The sequence below is a fragment of the Eucalyptus grandis genome, chromosome 7, assembly GCF_016545825.1.
Source record: "Eucalyptus grandis isolate ANBG69807.140 chromosome 7, ASM1654582v1, whole genome shotgun sequence".
In the NCBI taxonomy this organism is placed as follows: domain Eukaryota; kingdom Viridiplantae; phylum Streptophyta; class Magnoliopsida; order Myrtales; family Myrtaceae; genus Eucalyptus; species Eucalyptus grandis.
Genome location: NC_052618.1, coordinates 42,992,524 through 43,012,275, shown reverse-complemented (window position 1 = coordinate 43,012,275; position 19,752 = coordinate 42,992,524). Strand labels below are relative to the sequence as shown.

The window sequence follows — 19,752 nt, the reverse complement described above, 5'->3', positions numbered from 1 at the left end:
AATAACTCCACCCTATTTTTGTACGTTTGTCCATTCCCTTAATACTATTATTACCTTCAGCAAAAAAAAAAAAAAAATTTAACATCTTCAAAAATAACTCCACTCATAATCCCTATGGTACATTTCGGACAGGAAACAGTGGATAGGCCCAGAACGCGTACGACGCTTAAGGTTGCAAGAAATCGAAACGTGGGAAGGCGAAGAAAAGCGGGAAGCCTGGTGCACTGAAGAAAGTCATCAGACAGTGTACTGAAGACGAGAGGACGACCCACCCCCGTCTTTTCACCTTTCGTGGACCCAGGAATGGTTGACGAAGACCTCGGGTTGCTTCTCTTGAGCTTTCCCCTGACGACCCATTACCTTCCCCGTGTCACTCTCCTTCGTCGTTAAGAGTGCTTACTTCGGAGTTCAAAATGGGACTGGCGAGAAGGGTACGAGGTTCGCCCCATTTTCGCCTCGAGATTTTCTTGAAACCTCAGAGCGATTTTTACTAGGTGCTTTGATCGGCAAGAAAAGGGAAGGAAGAAAGAAACGAGGAGAAGATTTTGGGACGTGGGTTCAGATGGATTTGAGAGGGAGCACCAGCAGAGTGCTGGGTAAGGAGATAGCAGAGGGTGGTTTGAGCAGGAGGAGGGGGGACAATACGGATGACCTGACTGATGTTGTCTTCTCTTGGTCTCTAGACGACATTCTCAATGAAAACCTCTACCATAACCAGGTTTCCTTTTACCATTATGTTTGCTTCTTCTTCTTTTTTTTTTTGGCTTTTATCATTCCCTTTTGGTTTTAATCTCGTGTAAGTTCAACTATAATGTGGTGTTAACTTGAGAATTTTCCAATGCTGTTAGTTCGTTGCTTTTTTTTTTTTTTTTTTTTTGTTTGTTTGTGCTTTTAGTAAAGCCTGGCCTTGTAAGAACCTTGCATTCGGCTTAGTGTAATTGAACCCTTCACGCTTCTACTTTGTTAGGCAACCTCGTTAGGTATTTTAGGAGTATATGTAATGTCTTCCAGAACGGTTAATACCATCAAAAATTTAAAACTGATATACCTAAAATTAATTTTTTTTTACTACTAAAAGTTTCAAACTAATATATTTGTGATAAATTTACCGTCAAATAACCACAGAAAACCTTAAATTAGTACACACAAATTTATACTAAACTAACTGGTATGTTTGTGACAAATGCACATTTGTTAAATTGGATTAATATTAGAAAAAATCAAAATCTAGTACAGTAAAGTAAAATCTCAAATTGGTATATTAGTCAAATTGGTATATTAGTCAATTATCATGTGTCATCTAACTCTGACAGTAAAATTTAACGGAAAATAAATTTGTCATAGTAATTTGACAGTAAAATTTAAAGGAAAGTAAATTTGTCATACGTGTATCATTTTAGAGTAAATTTGTCAAAGGCGTATCGGTTTGGGATTTTTTGTAGTAAAAAATTAGTTTTTGGTAAATTTGTCATAGAGTTTTTCATGGTCTTAATCGTTTCCAGAATTTAGTCAAAGTATTTTTTGAATGTCAAGGTTGGTTTGTCATATTCGAGTTTTGGCTGAGCTGTCTTTATAGGTGGAGACTATACCAGAGACATTTCAGTCGGTCCAGCATTATTTTGGATCGTTTGTCTACCCTTTACTGGAGGAAACGCGGGCGAGTTTGTGCTCGAGTTTGGAAAATATTTCTGCACTGCCTTTCACAGAGGTTACTGACTTTGTGCAATGCAAGAGAAGTGGGGACATTTATACTGTTGAGGCTGGTCGGTGGAGCAATGAATCCAACACTCTTGGAAAAGAAACTTACAGAACTTTGCCTGGAGATATCTTGATTTTAACTGATGCCAAGCCAGAAACTGTTCCTGACTTGAAGAGGTTTGGAAGAAGATGGGCTTTTGCATCAGTAATGATGATTGGAAAAGATGAGGAAGAGAACGAGGCAATGTCATCCACAAACTTTAAAGTGGAGGCATTATTGGACCATGAAGTAAATAATCCCTGGAAGCCAATGTATGCAATCTTCCTGATTAATATAATCAGTAACAGAAGGATATGGAAAGTGTTGCATAAGTTTCAGAACTTGAATATTGTGAAGGAAGTTCTCTGTACAGATTTGGTGGTATGATCCTTTTCATGACTTTTGTCCCTTTAGACTTAAATTTGATATTTATTCTTCCAAGCTTTATAACATCAATTTTACTCCTGTCAATTTGTGAGTTTCACTGGAGAACAAGATAAACAATGCTTTAAGCCATTCTGTTGCATTAATAGATAAGGATGTTTGTTTCTTTTACTTGGTCCATGTCATGATAGGGAAATGAATTAAGATATGGGAGATTAGTAAGATATGTCTTAAATTGGGCAATTGGTTCAAATTAATTCCCTGGAGGAAACTTCCTCTTGCTGATTTCAAATCTCTCTCTCTCTCTCTCAGCATTTCTTACAGTAGATTTCTTCTCCACGTTGCTTTTATATATTCAAAGTTTACTGCTGCAGTAGCATGACCTAGATTTAGAACAAGACCTTAAAATTTTCTACATTATACTTTTCGCATGATTTAGTTTTGTGCTATGCGATGCTCTTTCTGTCATAGGAACACCAATTAATTTCAGGGACTTTAAACCTTCTACCATTTTAACATAATCCAGATTATCACAAGAAATTTGTTTGGGTGGCAGGCTGATAAAGTTTCCAATCTCTGCATTACAAAAGGTGATTGTTCTGGGACTGAGAGCCTTGACGAGAGATTGTGCCATGATCTGAATGAATCCCAAATAAAAGCAGTTGGGGCCTGTCTCAATAAACTCCAATGTGAGAACAAGCCTTCTGTTGAACTGATATGGGGTCCTCCTGGAACTGGGAAAACTAAAACCGTGGCTATGCTGCTATTTACTCTGTTGAAAAGGAAATGTAGAACTGTTGTTTGTGGGCCTACAAATGTTGCCGTCAAGGAAGTGGCATCTCGTGTTTTAAAGCTGCTAAAGGGATCAGATGGCGGTATAAGCACTGAGACGGAAAGTTTGCTCTCTTATTTCGGAGACGTGCTTATTTTTGGGAACAAGGAGCGACTGAAAGTTGATTCCGACATTGAAGAAATATACTTAGAACACCGTGTAGATTGTGTTGCTGAGTGCCTCTCGACAGTCACTGGTTGGCATCAGTGTCTAACTTCCATGATGAATACTCTTGCTGACTGTGGCAGTCAATACCATATATTTTTGGAAAACGAACATACAAAAAGAAGGAAACCAGAAAGTGATATTAATGTGAGGGAATGCGGAAGCAGTGATGAAGATGGTAATTGTGAGCTTATATCATTTCTTGAGTTTTTCAGGGGAAGATTCAAGGCAACTGTTCAGCCCCTGCGGAGATGCCTCTTCATTTTCTATACTCATGTATCCAGATTCCAGAAGATTACACACCTCCTTACCTTACTTGATTCTTTTGAAACTCTATTATGTGGAGAGAAGTTGGACTCAGAGAAGATGGAGCTAACTCTTTCACGTGATGAAATTAGCCTGTCTTCATTTCAGACATCCATAGATCCACTACATAACTTATATATGAAGAGACAGGAATGCCTTTCCATGTTGCTAACTGTTCGTGATTCTTTGAAAGGTCTAAAACTTCCAAACCATACGAGTAAGGCCATGATTGCTGACTTCTGTTATCAACGTGCTTCCTTGATTTTTTGCACTGCTTCTAGTTCATATAAGCTGTACTCTGTGGCAATGGAGCCTCTCAATTTACTGGTAATCGATGAGGCAGCCCAGTTGAAAGAATCTGAGTCAGTAATTCCTCTGCAACTCCCTGGTGTCAAGCATCTGATTTTAGTTGGAGATGAGTGTCAGTTGCCTGCTATGGTCGAAAGCAAGGTAATGTTAAAATGTCTGAAAAGTAAACTTCTATTTGGTCTGGAAAGATGTGAAGTATCCTTCTTTTCATTTGAGCTCAGATGGGCTAGTTTTCTATACCTAATGGCCCTTGATTTTTTATTTTTTATCATGCTTCATTTCTACAGATTTCTAGCAGGTCTGGTTTTGGAAGGAGTCTGTTTGAACGATTAACTTCACTAAATTATTCAGGCAACTTCTCAATATACAGTACCGGATGCATCCATCGATAAGTCTGTTTCCGACTTCAAAGTTTTATCAAAACCAAATTTTGGATGGGCCAAACGTGAAGCGCAAAAGTTACAGAAAAAGTCATTTGCCAGGGCCGATGTTTGGCCCTTACTCATTCATAAATATTACTGATGGACGAGAAGAAGTCGGTGATGACAGATGTAGCCGTAGAAACCCTGTTGAGGTGGAAGTTGTCTCAAGAATATTGAGGAATCTATACAGAGGTATGTCAAGAGAATTTTATACATGTTCTTTTGACCACATGGATTTTGCATTTATTACGTGATCATATAGGTATAGATCATGATGGCCATTAATAGTACTCTTGCGAAGATATTTCTTTTGAAGTTTTCACCCTGCATAAAATAATATCATGGTAGTGATGGTTTTATTTCCTTTACTTTGCAGCTTGGAATGGGTCAGAAGAAAATCTGACGGTAGGTGTCATATCTCCTTATGAAGCTCAGGTTGCTGCAGTTCAAGCTAAACTTGGAAAAAAGTACGAAAATACCAAGGGTTTTATGGTCAAGGTGAAGTCAGTGGATGGATTTCAAGGGGGTGAAGAAGACATTGTTATAATATCCACCGTCAGATCAAACTCGCGTGGAGATATTGGGTTCTTGTCCAATACTAAGAGGATCAATGTTGCTCTTACCAGGGCGAGGTACTCCATCCTCTTAACCGTGTCAAATTACATTGTTAGAGTGATATAGCCAGTAATCCCAGAATTATCTCCTATCTATAGGTATTGTCTGTGGATTCTGGGAAATGGGAAAACACTGACAGAAAGCAAATCTGTGTGGGAAGCTTTGGTTGATGATGCTAATAGTCGTGGATGCTTCTTCAATGTTGATGTTGACAAGGACTTGGCTAAAGCCATCTTAGATGTGAAGAAAGAGAATAATCAGCTTGATGATCTGCTCAACAGAAGCAGTGTACTTTTCAGAAATGCTAGGTGGACGGTAACAAACTTCACTCAACAGTATTCTACAGGCTACATTTATTTTTCAAAATCAACATTAAGTTTTTATAGAACCTGTGACAACATTTCTTATTGTCATTCTTTGGTGTTTTCAGGTTCTTTTCAGTGACAACTTCCTGAAGTCTTTCAGGAAGTTGGCATCACTCAGGATAAAGATGTCAATTATCACTCGTTTGTTAGAACTATCCAGTGGCTGGAGACCAAAGAAGAAAAATGTGGATGATATAATTTGTGAACACTCATCTCATATCGTGAGAAAATTTAAGGTTGAACGTCTCTATGTCTTGTGCACGATTGATATTGTAAAGGAACTAAGATACATCCAAATCCTGAAGATATGGGATGTATTGCCTTTAGAGGATGTGGCAAAATTGGTCAAATGTTTGGACAGCATATTCATGACATATACTGATGATTTTATCAGTCGTTGCAACGAGAAATGCATTGAGGGGTAAGTCTGATCATTTCTTCTTTCTTAAGATGGGTAGCACATCACTTACTAAATTAGAAAGCATCTCTTTTCCAGATAGGTGACTAAAATATCTTGAATTGATCTTATACCCCTGTTTTCTTTCATTTCACATGGCTCTTCCTTTTTTAGGGATCTGGAAGTTCCAAAGACTTGGGTCTGTTTTGATGTTGTCCGCTGTCAAAGTCCTAGTGAAGATCAATTTGGGAGTAGATCTGATGCTGATGCCTCAGATCATAGGTTGTATGCAGAGAATGTGAAAGTGAGCGAGAGTTTGCTTCTGATGAAATTCTACCGCTCATCAGATGTTGTCAGTCATTTGCTTAATAATTGTGATAATAACAAAGCGAGTCTTCCATTTGAAGTAACAGAGCAAGAACAAGAGATAATTCTTTTCCCCAGAAGCACTTTCATACTTGGGCGATCTGGAACTGGAAAAACTACTGTCTTGACAATGAAGTTGTTTAGAAACGAGAAACTGCATAATGAAGCAACCAAGGGATCTCAGGAAATCCAAAGTGGTATCAGCCACAGCAAAGATGGCTCCCTAGAAATCAATGTTGAGGAAATCAGTGCAGGAGCAGAGAATTGTGTATTGCGCCAGCTTTTTGTGACTGTCAGTGCAAAATTATGTTTTGCGGTCAAACAACATGTATCTCAACTTAGAAGGTACATAGAATGTCATGGGGAGATGTTTGAACAATAGGATAAATATTATGCAATTTTTACATTGAACAAACATATGCAAGGTTAATGGATTGTCATTTTTTTTTTTTGTATTAGTCTGGACATGTAGATAACCCCTTTGGCATGCTGCTATTTTCCTCCTAACAGAGAAGCACAACCAAGACACTTCATATATAGAGTTCGACAGGAAATATAACATGTAGCAAGAGTGCATGGGTCAAATCAGTGTTTTGCCATGCTTGGGTGCTACCACTTAGTTTTAACTGCTAGAAAATAGATTTAATCATTGCATGTTAGAGATCGACTTCATCTGCTTGCTGAAACTGAAGATTAACTTGTGCGGCAATATTCCTTGCTTTGGTCTTTGTGCCACTTCTTTAGTTTGCATTTCCATTTTATTGGAAACTTTTGTATTAAATTTTGAAATTGTAGGATTGTATGTATAAAGAGAAAATTGAATTTTAAATGAATGTATGCAATTATAAGCAGAATCAAGAAAGGACCATCTGTTCTACAAATCTTGCTGTGGGGGAAGATTTTTATTGCCAGCTGAAGTAAATGCTATCCGTGTATTGTAGTATATCATTACAACCTTGGTGCATCAATATGTCCTAATTTCCTTTTCACTGTTAGTTACCTGAAAGTAGAAATTATGAGTGTAGTGTCGGTATTCCCATAAGTTTGTTGAGTATAAATTTCCATTTCTAATTGCTGGCTTTGTTAATCCTGCAGCTCCAGCATAGATGCAAAACATAGAGTAAAAAGCTCTTCAGTTGATGAGATTGTTGATGATGCAGCATTGTTCAAGGATATCCCGGATTCGTTTGTAGATATATCTCCCAATTCTTATCCCCTTGTTATAACTTTTCGTAAGCTTCTGATGATGCTAGATGGAACGGTGGGGGTTTCATTCTTTGAAAGGTTCCCCGATCTGAGGGAGTTATGTCATGGTCAATCCTTCAATCCTAGACCAGTTGCCTTACAAAGTCTTCTAAGAGCAAAGGAGGTCACCTATGAAAAGTTTTGTGCTGTCTATTGGCCTCACTTCAATGACAAGATAAGGAGGAGGCTTGATTCTTCCAGAGTCTTCACTGAAATAATGTCCCACATAAAGGGTGGTCTTCAAGCAGCAGATGGCTGTGAAGGCAAACTTGACAGGCTAGCTTATGTTTCACTTTCAGAGGGTCGTGTCTCTACTCTGAGTATTCAGAGAAGAGAAGAAATTTATGATGCTTTTGAGCATTATGAAAAGATGAAAATGAAAAATGGTGAATTTGATTTGGCTGATCTTGTCAATGATCTTCAGCGCCGTCTTTTCCATGAGCGGTTTGCTGGTAACGTGGTGGATTTTGTATACATTGATGAAGTGCAGGATCTCACCATGAGGCAAATTTCACTGTTCAAGTATATCTGTAGAAACGTTTCTGAGGGCTTTGTGTTTTCTGGCGACACTGCACAAACTATTGCAAGGGGAATAGACTTCAGGTTTGAAGACATAAGGTCCCTTTTCTACAAGGAGTTCTTGATAGATTCGATGGATGGACCTGATATCAGAATGGAAAAGGGATGCCTTTCCAAAACTTTCCATTTGAGCCAGAACTTCCGCACTCATGCTGGTATACTCAAACTGGCACAGAGTGTTGTTGATCTTCTCTACCGTTTTTTCCCTTTATCCATTGATGCTTTGAGCCCTGAAACTAGCTATATATGTGGGGAAGCCCCAATTTTACTTGAATCTGAGAATGACGAAAGTGCCATACTATCAATTTTTGGCAATCATGATGATAGTGGTAATTTCGTTGGCTTTGGAGCAGAGCAGGTTATTTTGGTTCGAGATGATCACTCTAGAGATGAAGTTTCAAACCTTGTGAGAGGGCAAGCCCTAGTTCTGACGATAGTGGAATGCAAGGGGTTGGAATTTCAGGTAGGTGTGTGTCAGGTTTGCCGTGGGATTTTAATGGTAGCAGCAATAGAGATTTCAGAACTTTTTTTTTTTTCTAATGGGTCATGACCAATTTGCTGCTAGCTGTTACTCTGTAAAAAGCTTTAATTTGCAATTTCATTCTACTTTGCCCTTTTTTATATGTAGACAGTGGCATCTAAATACACATAATGTAGAATTTCGTTGGGCTCATGTTGACATCATCCTTTAGGTTAGTAGACAATTTCAAAAATCTCACCACTTTATGACTGATCTTGATTGGCTGGTGTGTCAAAATGAGTGCAAATATTCTTATCCTAAATTTTTTAGATCTGTTCATGTATTCATGAAACTTGAAATCTGTCATTTTGTTCTTAAATAAGATGTTTTTGCCCGAAACTTTTTTGCCATGACATTGTGTAGGACGTCTTATTGTACAACTTCTTTGGCACATCACCTCTGAAACATCAGTGGAGGGTCATTTATGGATACATGAAGGAGCAAGCTTTGCTTGATGACAGCTCTCAATGGTCTTCCCCAAGTTTCGATGACGGGAAGCACAATATATTATGCTCTGAATTGAAACAATTGTATGTCGCAATTACTCGGACAAGGCAAAGATTGTGGATTTGTGAGAATGCCCTGGAGTTCTCCAAACCAATGTTTGACTACTGGAAGAAGAAGTGCCTCATTCAAGTTAGGTTGGTAGATCATGCCCTTGCAGAAGCTATGCAGGTCAGGAGCACACCAGAGGAGTGGAAGTCACAAGGTTTTAAGGTTAGCTGTTTTTCTGTTTTTTCTTTATTTGTTGTTTCCTCTTTGCGGAATTGTTATTTTTGCCTCATTCGAGGTCAACATGTTCTGTAAATGCTTGGGATTTTGGAATTACAGTAGTGACCGCAAATGTATGACCAATCCTGAAAAGAAGTGTGTAGAATGTGGATGTTCTATGGTACAAAATATGGTGATCGATTTGCCAACTTTATTGATTTTTTAATAGTCTGGCCGAATACTTCATTTGACACACAATGGACAATATGATATGAATTTTCCTATAAACTTTTTCCTTATTTGAAGTTATGAGGTCAATGATAATGCTCTACACCACTGATTTTTCCTATAAGGGAGGACTATGTTTCTTTTTTTCTTCTTTTACCTTCTCCGGAGAAGCTATTGATCTCTCTTTTTTCTTTAAAAAATTTGCAAGCTCTTACGTGAGGGTAACTACCCAATGGCAATAATGTGCTTTGAACGAGCAAGGTACACATACGGGGAGAAATTGGCTAAGGCCTCTGCTTTCAAAGCAGATGCAGATCTCAAGCACGTTTCGAATCCAGAAGAGGCTTCTGACCTTCGAAGGCATGCTGCTGAGATCTATGAAACGATTGGAATGGCCGAATCTGCGGCGGAGTGTTTTGTATGTTGAAGGAATATGAGATAGCAGGTATCATTTTCTTTCTCATTTCTTTCAAAATGATAAGGTGGATATACACTGCATCTTTACTTGTCTTCTTGTTGTAGCTATGTCAAAGCTGCCTAAGAAAGATGGAGTTTGACTTCGTATTCTTCTGTATCTAGTTTTTTACATGCATGGTACGCTTTTGTTTACGATTGTAATTGATTTTTCTTTCAATATACCAAAAAAATAGTTTGATCTCACTTGTTAATTTCCAAATACGTTTGGTGAATTTTGAGCAAGTGCTACTACTGTTGACTTCATGATTAATGCCCGAGGCTTGAGAAGTTGATTATTTTCTATATGACAACCCGTCTCTGCTCTCTTAGCGGTTCAGAAAAATTCAAGCTGCAAAGTTCTTAACACTGACCACACCTGTAAGTTTAAAAAAAAGCTGTGGCTATCAGTTGCAATACTCCGTGTGGTGGAGTATGGTTTGTCAAAAACTCCTTGGTATTGTAGCCAACAATGGATGTTGATCCCGTTTCATCTCTTGACATTGGAGAATACAGTTGAGTTGTGCAAGAGCATTTCTGGGAGCTTCCAAATGTCCCTTTGCTATGTTTTATCTTCTGAACATCATGAAGTTATTAAATCTTATATGGACATCAGCACTCTATAAATGAGACTGATGTCAAATTTGTTTATGCTTCAACAGGTAGAATATACAGGGACAAATGTGGAGAATCTGCTTTGGAGAAAGCTGGAGACTGTTTCTCTCATGCTCGGTGCTACAGTCTTGCAGCGGAGGCATATGCAAGGGCAAATATTTTCTCAAAGTGCTTGTCCATTTGTGCTAATGGAAAACTCTTTGAAATGGGTCGACAATACATTGAGGATTGGAAAAGGCAGGGAACTGAGAAGAAAAGTAAAGAAATAGAGAAATGGGAACAGGGCTTTTTAGAGAGCTGTGCCCGTCATTACTGCAACCTCAGAGACTACAGGACCATGATGAAGTATGTGAAGGCTTTTCATTGCATCGATTCAATGCGAAATTTGCTCATGCAGCTGGAATGCCTGGATGAACTTATAAGTCTGGAGGAAGATTTTGGTAACTTTTTGGAGGCGGCCAAGATTGTGAGGATGAAAGGTGACATCCTTCGTGAGGTTGATCTACTTGGGAAGAGCGGAAAAACAGAGAAGCGTCGATGAATATCCTGTGGTACGTATTATTCTATTCCCTTTGGGCTCATGGAAGCAAAGGGTGGCCTTTGAAGCAGTTTGCACAGAAGGAGGAGCTGGTAGCAAAAGCCAAGCTTCTCGCAAAGCCTGAGCCTATTGCCTTCAATGAATATGTTCTTGTAGAATCAAGCATTTTGTTAAATAAACAGAAAAGTTTGGCTCAAATGAAAGAACATTTGAGTGCTTCCAGTAGAAATGGAAGTGTCAGAGGTGAAATACTATGTGCTCGAAATATTCTGGACTTCCATCTTCGTCGAAATATCTCAAATTTTTGTTGGGAATATGATTGGCTTGTCGACCAAATGAACTATTCTGAACAACTGATCTTGAGGAATCAGATTTCTGTTGACTCATTGATCTGCTTTTGGAATCTTTGGAGAGAGAAAATTGTTAGAATCATAGACTGTGTAAGATGTGTGGAGATGCCGGTGGAAAAGGAAAATAGGTGCTATTGGGAGTTCTGTTTGAATTACTTTGGTGTGCTGGAGCAACAGAACAATGTGCAAAGAACTTATCACCTTCTAAACCAAGATGCTGATTGGGTCCGAAACATAGATAAAAGATTTCTTCGAAGAAGTGGACAATTGGTTGCTTTGGAGCTTCAACAATTGGTCTCTGCAGCTCGAAAGTATTGGTATTCTGAGCTTACTGCTGTCGGTATGGAGCTCCTGCACAAATTGGATGCACTTTATCAATTTTTGGCAAAGAGTTCTGGGCCGAACTTCTGGCAAAGCAGATGTCTTGCTCTCTTGCATGAGGTTGCCAAGTTCCTTCAAGAACTCGATTGTCCGAAACACTCCTTCCGGGATGGTAGGGTACTGGAGGGTTTCATTAAAACATCCAGTAGGAGGTACTTTGGTCACATATTTCCACTTGACTGGAGAATATCATCATCAGAGAATATGGTATCTCTGAGAGGAAGTGAGGCTTCTCGTAATTTACTGAGAGAAACAATGAAACTGACAATTTTGAAGGAGCATTTTCACATGGGAAGATGGGTGAGCTTGTGACTTTAATTCTTGGATCCGGATTGCTCAATGATGAATTGTACAGAAAATTCGTGCAATCTTTTGAGGGAAATGAGTCATGGAAGTCATTCATGGAATGCGTTTGTCAGGACGTACAATCAGACCTTCCTCAGGCCAGCGATAATAATAAGGGATCCATGAAGTTCTCTTTGGCTTGGAGCCTTTATCAAGTTTTGGCAGATATTTACAATGCCAATTGGAGGCGTGAAAAGACTACATCACTCCAATTTGCTTCTTGTATCTCTTGGAACGACTTTTAATTTTGTTATCTTGCTCCAAAGGGCAGTTTTATGCAACCAAGTCTTCTCTAGTTGAATGGCTCATCTGCCATGAAGGTTTGGCAAAGCCTAGCTTCGGTTTCATCCCGGAAAATTGCTCGGATCCCATCTTTCGGTTTGTTAAAAACACTATTGCGCAGCTTCTTCTCAATAAGGATGATACCAGAGAATGGATAAAAAATTCGAACCTAAACGTGACGGAGTATTACCGGTTGTTGGTCTTGAAGTTGATTCTGTTGGTTTGTTTGCTTCACCTAAATTTTGGCATCAGTCCATATTTTCTCATTGATTTGCTGGGTAAGAGTTGGATTTCTGAGCAATTACCTCCAGAGTTTCGTCGTATTCTTTCACTTCGCCGGAGGCCAAACTTGCAGAAAATTTCAGTGGGTGTTCTAGCTGAAGCATTCAAAAAAGTTGATGATCCCCTCGTAATTACTAATTCCACTGCAGACTGCTCAAATTGTCCACATGCCATCATTTTAGATGTGAAATCGAACAAATGCGAGGAAGAGATTATGAAAGTTTTATTCCCAAAGATGGAAGCGCTAGCCCTTGCGAACTGTGTGATCTGACTGAAGTTTCCAACGATTCGTCTTCATCTTCCAACAGTGCAACACCAGTTATGCATTTGGATGGTGCGCACATGTCGTTACTGGGACGAGAGATGGGCTTAGCAAATGAGGAAGAGAAGGGCGAAGTTCTGGAAGCTCAAAAAACCAGTGAAGTGAAGAAGGATGAGCAGGCTTCATCATCTTCTTTTCCCAGACTGGTGGTGTGGAAAACAGGAACAGGAGCAAGGGCCATTGCAAATCCAAAGGTAAGCAAAATAAGAAAGGAAGAGGCAAGAAGAGATGAATCCTCACTTCATCGTCCCAGATACAGTTCGAGTGAAAATTGTATGTTATAATCTACAGGTAGTCCACATTCTTGTAAATACATGTGGAACTTTTTAGTAAAATAGTTCTTAAAATGAAGAAAAACAGATCTCTAGACAGGAAGCCCATTACTCTACATGTCCTGAAGTACTAGCAGAGAAAGTCATGGAAATCTACTATTCCTTCCTTGGCTGCAGATTATTGTTCCTTCTTTTTAACCTCTTTGAAACTTTAATTTTCTCGTGCCTCGCCATTGCAAGTATGCAGTGAAGAATGAGAAAGAAAATGCAACTTTCTCTGCATATCTTATTTACTTATAGATGATCTTGATAGAGAAGTCTGCCTGATTGGAGTGAAAGCATATAATGAGATCCAGCCTGGGAGAGCATATGTCCATATGGGAATGTACATAATTTTTTTGTACCCTCACCAGACAAAGGACGACACCGTCACTGGAAAACTCTCCTATTTACCAATGGATAAGCACAACAGTGATGCCAAATCTAGATCTTGATGGAGGATGCAGGATGATATTACTATAAGATTTGAATACTTGAGCAACTCTTACAATGAGTCACCTCCTGAGCAGCTTTTGTTGTGCTGAGGACTCATCTCCATGGTTAAATGATTTCCGGCCTTGGGATGGGCCAGGTGATGTCTATATTGTCATATAAAGCAAAAACTATTAGATCTTAAAATTAAATTGACGCGTAATCACCAGATATATAAATGAGGAATAATAAAGAAATGTAGAGATTTTCATGGTTTGGTCTGAGTGTTGCCATTTACTTAATTGAAGAGTCAACAGTTAATAATTTGCTAATAAATCATAGAATTATAGAGTTATAATCGCTGACGCCAGAGCGTTTTCCAGACTTACATTATACCCAAATCCACGGTAATTAACTAATTATCAATGGAAACAACCCAGTTCGGATGTCAGCACAAAACCACGTATGTGTTCAGAGTTCCCTTTTTCGGAGCGATTTATGCTGAGCTCCGCTTAACGTGCGGCAGCAATGAGGCGCACCTCTTTGTGCGACTGTAATCCAAGAAGCTCCTGTGCCGTCAAGGGAAAAGAGTTGTGGATCAACCTTTTGGACCAAATGCTTATCTCTTAGAGTCTTCTGGCTGTTGATAGCTCTCATACCAATTACTGCAATTTAGCACTGATCTTGCAATTAAATCAATTCCTATCATAACTATTTAAAGAAAATAGATAGGGCCTCGGTTGAACTCAAAATAGCCATGCGGACTTCACCATATAAGTATTCGGTCAAGAATTCCGCTCCACACAATCCAATTGAGGTACAAGAATTCAAACTCGAGGCATGATTTATAGTCAATACTTGAAACTGTTGGCGAGTTTAGTTGTTGCACTGGCGAGATGTTATTCTAAGTTGCAATGAACCTACTTTGATTCGGAAGAACTAAGGCAGCATTCTGAGTACCTTGAAGTCGAATGTTGTTATGATGGCACGAACTTGCTCAGAAAAAGCGAGGGAGGGACACCTGGAGTGCCATAACTTGGCACGCCGGGACACTTAAGTGCCATAACTTTAAAATGGTACACTTAAGTGCCATCATCGGAGTAAAATGGGACACTTAAGTGCCAATCCGGCCAAAAACCGGTCAAAATGCAGACGTGGCATTTTCCGGCGACTTGCTTAACTGATGTGGCAATTTTTTTTTTTAAAAAAAGCACACGTGGAGGAGGAAAACGACGTCGCCCCATCCACTGTGCATTTGGCCAAACTAAACGACGTCGTTTTCTTAGTGTTAAACGACCTCGTTTGGTTTATTTGGATTTTAACATTTCGTCGTTCACACTAGGTCCGACGTCCCCTCCATCCATCGCCGTTCACAGCTCGCCGTTCGCAGTGATCGCTCGCCGTTGTCGCCGCCGTCGTCGAGCGCCGTCATCGCTCCGTCGTCGATTTGCTCAGGTTTTTTCTCTTCTTCCTCTCCCCTGTGGTGAAATTAGGGCTCCGACTCGTTTATTAGGGCTCGGACTTCAAATTTGGGGGTCGGCTAGGAAAGGTCAGGCTTGATGTGAGATTTATGACTGAGATGTAGTGCTACAATCCTATTGGGGGGTTCGAATTGACAGTTTAGGAGCGGCATTGAAATATAGGCTCGGTGTAGGGCTCGGCGGGGGGAAAATTAGGGTTCAGTGTAGGGCTCGACGTCGCCTCATCCACTGTGATGTGTGATTCATTCAGGGTGTTGAATTGTGATGTGCGAAAGTAATTTGTAGTGGTCGGATGTGAAATGTGTGATGATTGGTGATTGTTAGGGTTCGGAGTATTGGACTTTGCACATGTTCGAATCGAAGGTTGTGGGGATGGGGAGTTCTGGATATTTTTTTTATAAATTGCATTGTTGAGGACCCATGCTGAGGAATCTCTCCATATTTTAAAGAAATGCGATGGCATAATCAAAGCAGTTGTCGGGTCCCATCTTTATTTTTATTTGTCCTTGTCCTGAGGCCTCTTGTTTTCAAGCTGCAGTTGTCGTCTGACCGCATCTTCCCTCTCTCTTCTTCTTTTCTTTTCTTTTCTTTAATAAAGAGTGTAGGGACCTCCACTTGCAATTGTCTATTCTTTGTGAATGTGGTCCCAAAAGTTAATTGTATATTTGTCCTCTTTTGTTGCAGAAATGACCCATAAAGACTATGTTGCTGTCATCGTTTACTACGGTGGAGATTTTGTGATTGGGGAGGATGAGTGGGAGTATGAGGGGGAATGAGGGTACTATCTTTGTAGATATAAAGAAGGCATCTTATATTGGATTTGTTAGGGATATAGTGACATTTTTGCCTTGTAGAGTACAAAAGTTACCGTCCGTGTTCCCCGGGAAAGGCTTGAGAGATGGTTTGAGAGTTTTGGAAGATGATAATGGTTTTAGGGATGTCTTATATCATTATCTTCATGGCGAAGAGGCGAAAGTGTTTGTTGAAAACAATAGTGAGGACGAAGATGATGACAGAGATACCACCCAAGTAGGAGAAGGAGGAGATGAAGTAGGTCATGATGGACAGGATGGGGAGGAGAGGGGCGCAGATGCTGTTCACCAGAGCGATTGTGACATGGGTGATGTCACCATCACTGAATTAGATTGGGAAGTAGCTGAATCCAGTGACGGTGATGATGACGATGACGATGAAGGGTTGGCGGCTGAAGCTGAAAATTTGTTAATCTTAAGTGACGCCGACGATGAGGAGCTTACACAGTCAAGGAAAAAACAAAGGGACTTTTTGTCAGATAGATTTGCAACTTTGCATGTAACTGTTCATCCAAACAGAGACGAAGGCCCTGCAGATGTTGGTGTTGCTGGCCAGGTCCTGGAGACAGATTATGAAGAAAGCATCGACACCGCAACTTCCGAGGACGAAGTTGAAGAAGATCAACGAGCTGTGCATAGAAGGAAAAGTAAGTTTCCTTCCTATGATCCATCTGTTGCATCTCCTACTTTGTCGAGGTATGAAATTCCATGATGCGATACAATTTAGGGAAGCTATACTGAGTTCTTCCATTGCTGCACAAAGAAATATTGATTTCATTAGAAATACCAAGAAATTTGTAAGAGCTAGGTGTTCGCAGCAAAACTGTCCATGGAAGATTTACGGTGCGTTTATTAAGAAGAGTGGGTCTTTTCAGATTAGAGCCAACCAAGAGGAACACACTTGTTCCATTAATTTTCAAAACAAAAGGGTAACAAGTGCATGGTTGTCCAAGCACTTCTTCGATGTGATCAAGGTGATGCCCAACTTGAAACTTGCTAACTTTAGGATGCTGGTGAAGGAGCGTGTAGGCATCAATGTATCTAGGAATCGTGCAAAAGAGCAAAGCAAAAGGTGATAAAGGTACTTATTGGTCATGCTAAGGAATATGGGCAGGTGTGGGAGTATGCTTGGGAGTGTAGGCTGCAAAACCCTACAAGTAGAGTGTATGTAGAGGTGATTGAGAGACCGCTTCCTGATCATGGGACCAAGTTCGATAAGTTCTATGTGTGCTTTGATGCATGCAGACGAGGATTTTTAGCTGGTTGTAGACGGATTATAGGATTGGACGGCTGTTTCTTGAAGGGCTTGTGCAAGGGAGAATTATTGGCAGCGATTGGAAGAGATGCCAATAACCAAATGTTCCCACTAGCTTGGGCTATTGTAAAGATTGAGAACAAGGACAATTGGTCCTGGTTCTTGAAAAATCTGATGGTTGACTTGGAGATAACAAACGGGGAAGGGTGGGCATTCACGAGCGACCAACATAAGGTAATGCTTGTTTTTTGAAAAATTTAGTCAATAGTTTGCTTTGCTTTGTAATATGAACATGTAATTTGCTCTAGTATTTCTTACTTTGAATTATTGCAGGGATTGGTTCCGGCAGTAGCCGAGTTGTTGCCCCATGCTGAACATCGAATGTGTGCGCGGCACATATACGGAAATTGGGCAAAGAAGTATAAAGGGGATAAGCTGCAATTGCAATTTTGGCAATTAGCAAAGAGTGCAAACATGACCGACTTTAGAATAGCCAAAGAAGGACTGCTCAGGTTGACAAAGGAAGGTTGTGCTACTCTATTTCAACTAGAACCGAAGCATTGGTGCAGGGCATTCTTCATGAGGAGTTCAAGTGCGATAACGTCGACAACAACATTTGTGAAGTATTTAATTCGAAGATAATAGATGCCGATGCAAACCAGTCATCTCAATGCTTGAAGATATACGAGTTGCGGTTATGACTCGGCTGCGAAACAAAGAGATGAGGCTGCAAAGTGGACAAGACAATATGGTCCTAGGATTGTGAAGAAATTGGATGAGAACTTGGCTGCAAGTACGCATTGTCATCCCATTTGGAATGGAGATGACGGATATGAGATAATGAAAGGTGCAGATAAGTATGTTGTCAATCTAGGAAGTAGGAAGTGTTCATGTAGAGCATGGCAAGTAAGTGGAATTCCATATGCACATGCCATATGTGCCATCCAGTTGAAGGGCGACAATACATATGATTACATCGATGATTGGTACCATAAATCAAAATATCTTGCTTCCTATCAGTTCATGATGCAACCAATTAGAAGTAGCAAGTTTTGGGAGCCCACGGATCATGAAGCACCTCAACCTTTGCCACTGAAGAAGACAATTGGAAGGCCAAAACGAAGACGAAGAATGGCCGAGGGAGAGGTCTCGGGTCAGCAAAGAATGAGCAGGCAGGGTGCAAAGATCACGTGCTCTTATTGTCGCCTAACAGGCCACAATATTAAAGGTTGTCAATTGAGGAAGCAACAACGGTTGAGGCAAGGTGAAGGGCCTAGTGAAGAGACAGGTTGGAGAAATGCATACAACAGGGCCAAGTGAGTCGACCGTTCTTCGATCAACAAGTAGAACCCCTAAGTCATGAAATTTATTTTATGTTTATGTTGCTTTCTTGTTGTTTATCATAAAAATGTACATAATATCCTATTTGGCCTTGTATGTAATGTGTTTGTTAGGTCACAAGAAGAACCTCGCAAGTCATGAAACCGAACGACTGTTCGAAGAAGGCAAGGTAGAAGACAGCCAGGTGAAGGATTGGCCCAAGCAGCATCACGGCCAGCTGAAGGATTAGCCCAAGCAACATCACGGCCAATGCAGTCGACTGTTCTTCAGCAGCGAAAGAAATACCCAGTGCTAAATTCAACCAATTTGTATTCAGTTTTTATTATTATATGTCTCGATATTATATTTATGGTATATTTTGGCCTCTTTCTCAGGTTCGAAGAAAGCAAGTTGGAACTCAACTGCCAACCGAAGGGCCATCACAGAGCCACCTCAAGGATCATCACAGAGCCACCGTAAGAATCACCGCAAGGGCACCACAAGTACCACCACCGGTACCACCGAAGGCCCAACGAAGGAGGTGTCACCGAAGTTGAAGGGCTACACGAAGGACAACTAGAACAAGGCCAGGTGAAGGGGCAGGTACACAAAGGCCATCTAGAAGACGCCCATCACAATTGGTCGAAGAAGCCCCGGCTGTAGTTAAAGGGCCCAAGAAAGCAGGAAAAAGGGGCAACAAATCACAAGTTCCTGAAAGTGACGCCCCTATTCAAACAAGAGGGGCACTTGGGAAGAGGTTAAGACAATATGGCTATGGCCTTTATACAGATGAGCATACTGGAACAGTCATTCTCAATGTAAGTTTTATTGGCTGCATTTAATTTAATTTATGCTGTAGATTTTTGCTAACAATTTATTGTTTTTTTTTAGCCTGGGAGAAGTTCAGAAGTTCTTATCTCAGGCCCAACTCAAGAATCGACGGCTGCACCAACAAAAAAGAAAACATCAACATCAACTGTGCCAACAAAAATAAGAGAAAGAACCCGGCTCCGGCTCCAGCTCCTTTTGATTCAATTCGGCCTAGGACATTTGCAGCTCCATCCGAGTCAAGTGGATACCGAGAAGGTTGAAGAAGAAGTTGCACGTCCAGTTAGAAAGAGTGCCAGAATTATGAATCAAGTGAAAGGCTCATCGAAAGGAGGACGAACAGGGGGTGTCGTGCATATTGATTGATGAGATGAGATGTGATATTTGTGGATCTTAGGAGTAAAAACAGTCATGTAAACGATGATGTTGTCGTGCATATAGAAAGTCTCTGGATGGTTATCTTTTGTTTTGAAACTTTTCTTTAGTTTGTCATTCATTGATGTTGTCAGACTCAGACTTGATGAAATATCAATGAAATGATCTTGTGCTGCTTGTCAATTTAT

The 19,752-nt window shown here is 40.2% G+C and overlaps 1 protein-coding gene across 1 annotated transcript in view; it reads left to right on the top strand.

The window, feature by feature from the left end:
* The first annotated feature begins 379 nt into the window (after window positions 1–379).
* The window catches only part of LOC104455606, a 38,927-nt gene continuing 19,554 nt past the window's right edge, over window positions 380–19,752 (top strand). Inside the window, 10 exon segments of the mRNA XM_039317169.1 lie at window positions 380–718; window positions 1,577–2,119; window positions 2,679–3,875; window positions 4,022–4,079; window positions 4,082–4,348; window positions 4,533–4,788; window positions 4,870–5,086; window positions 5,202–5,557; window positions 5,708–6,244; window positions 6,995–8,186. Of these exon segments, the coding sequence (XP_039173103.1) occupies window positions 563–718; window positions 1,577–2,119; window positions 2,679–3,875; window positions 4,022–4,079; window positions 4,082–4,348; window positions 4,533–4,788; window positions 4,870–5,086; window positions 5,202–5,557; window positions 5,708–6,244; window positions 6,995–8,186 (4,779 nt within the window). The 5' untranslated portion in view covers window positions 380–562.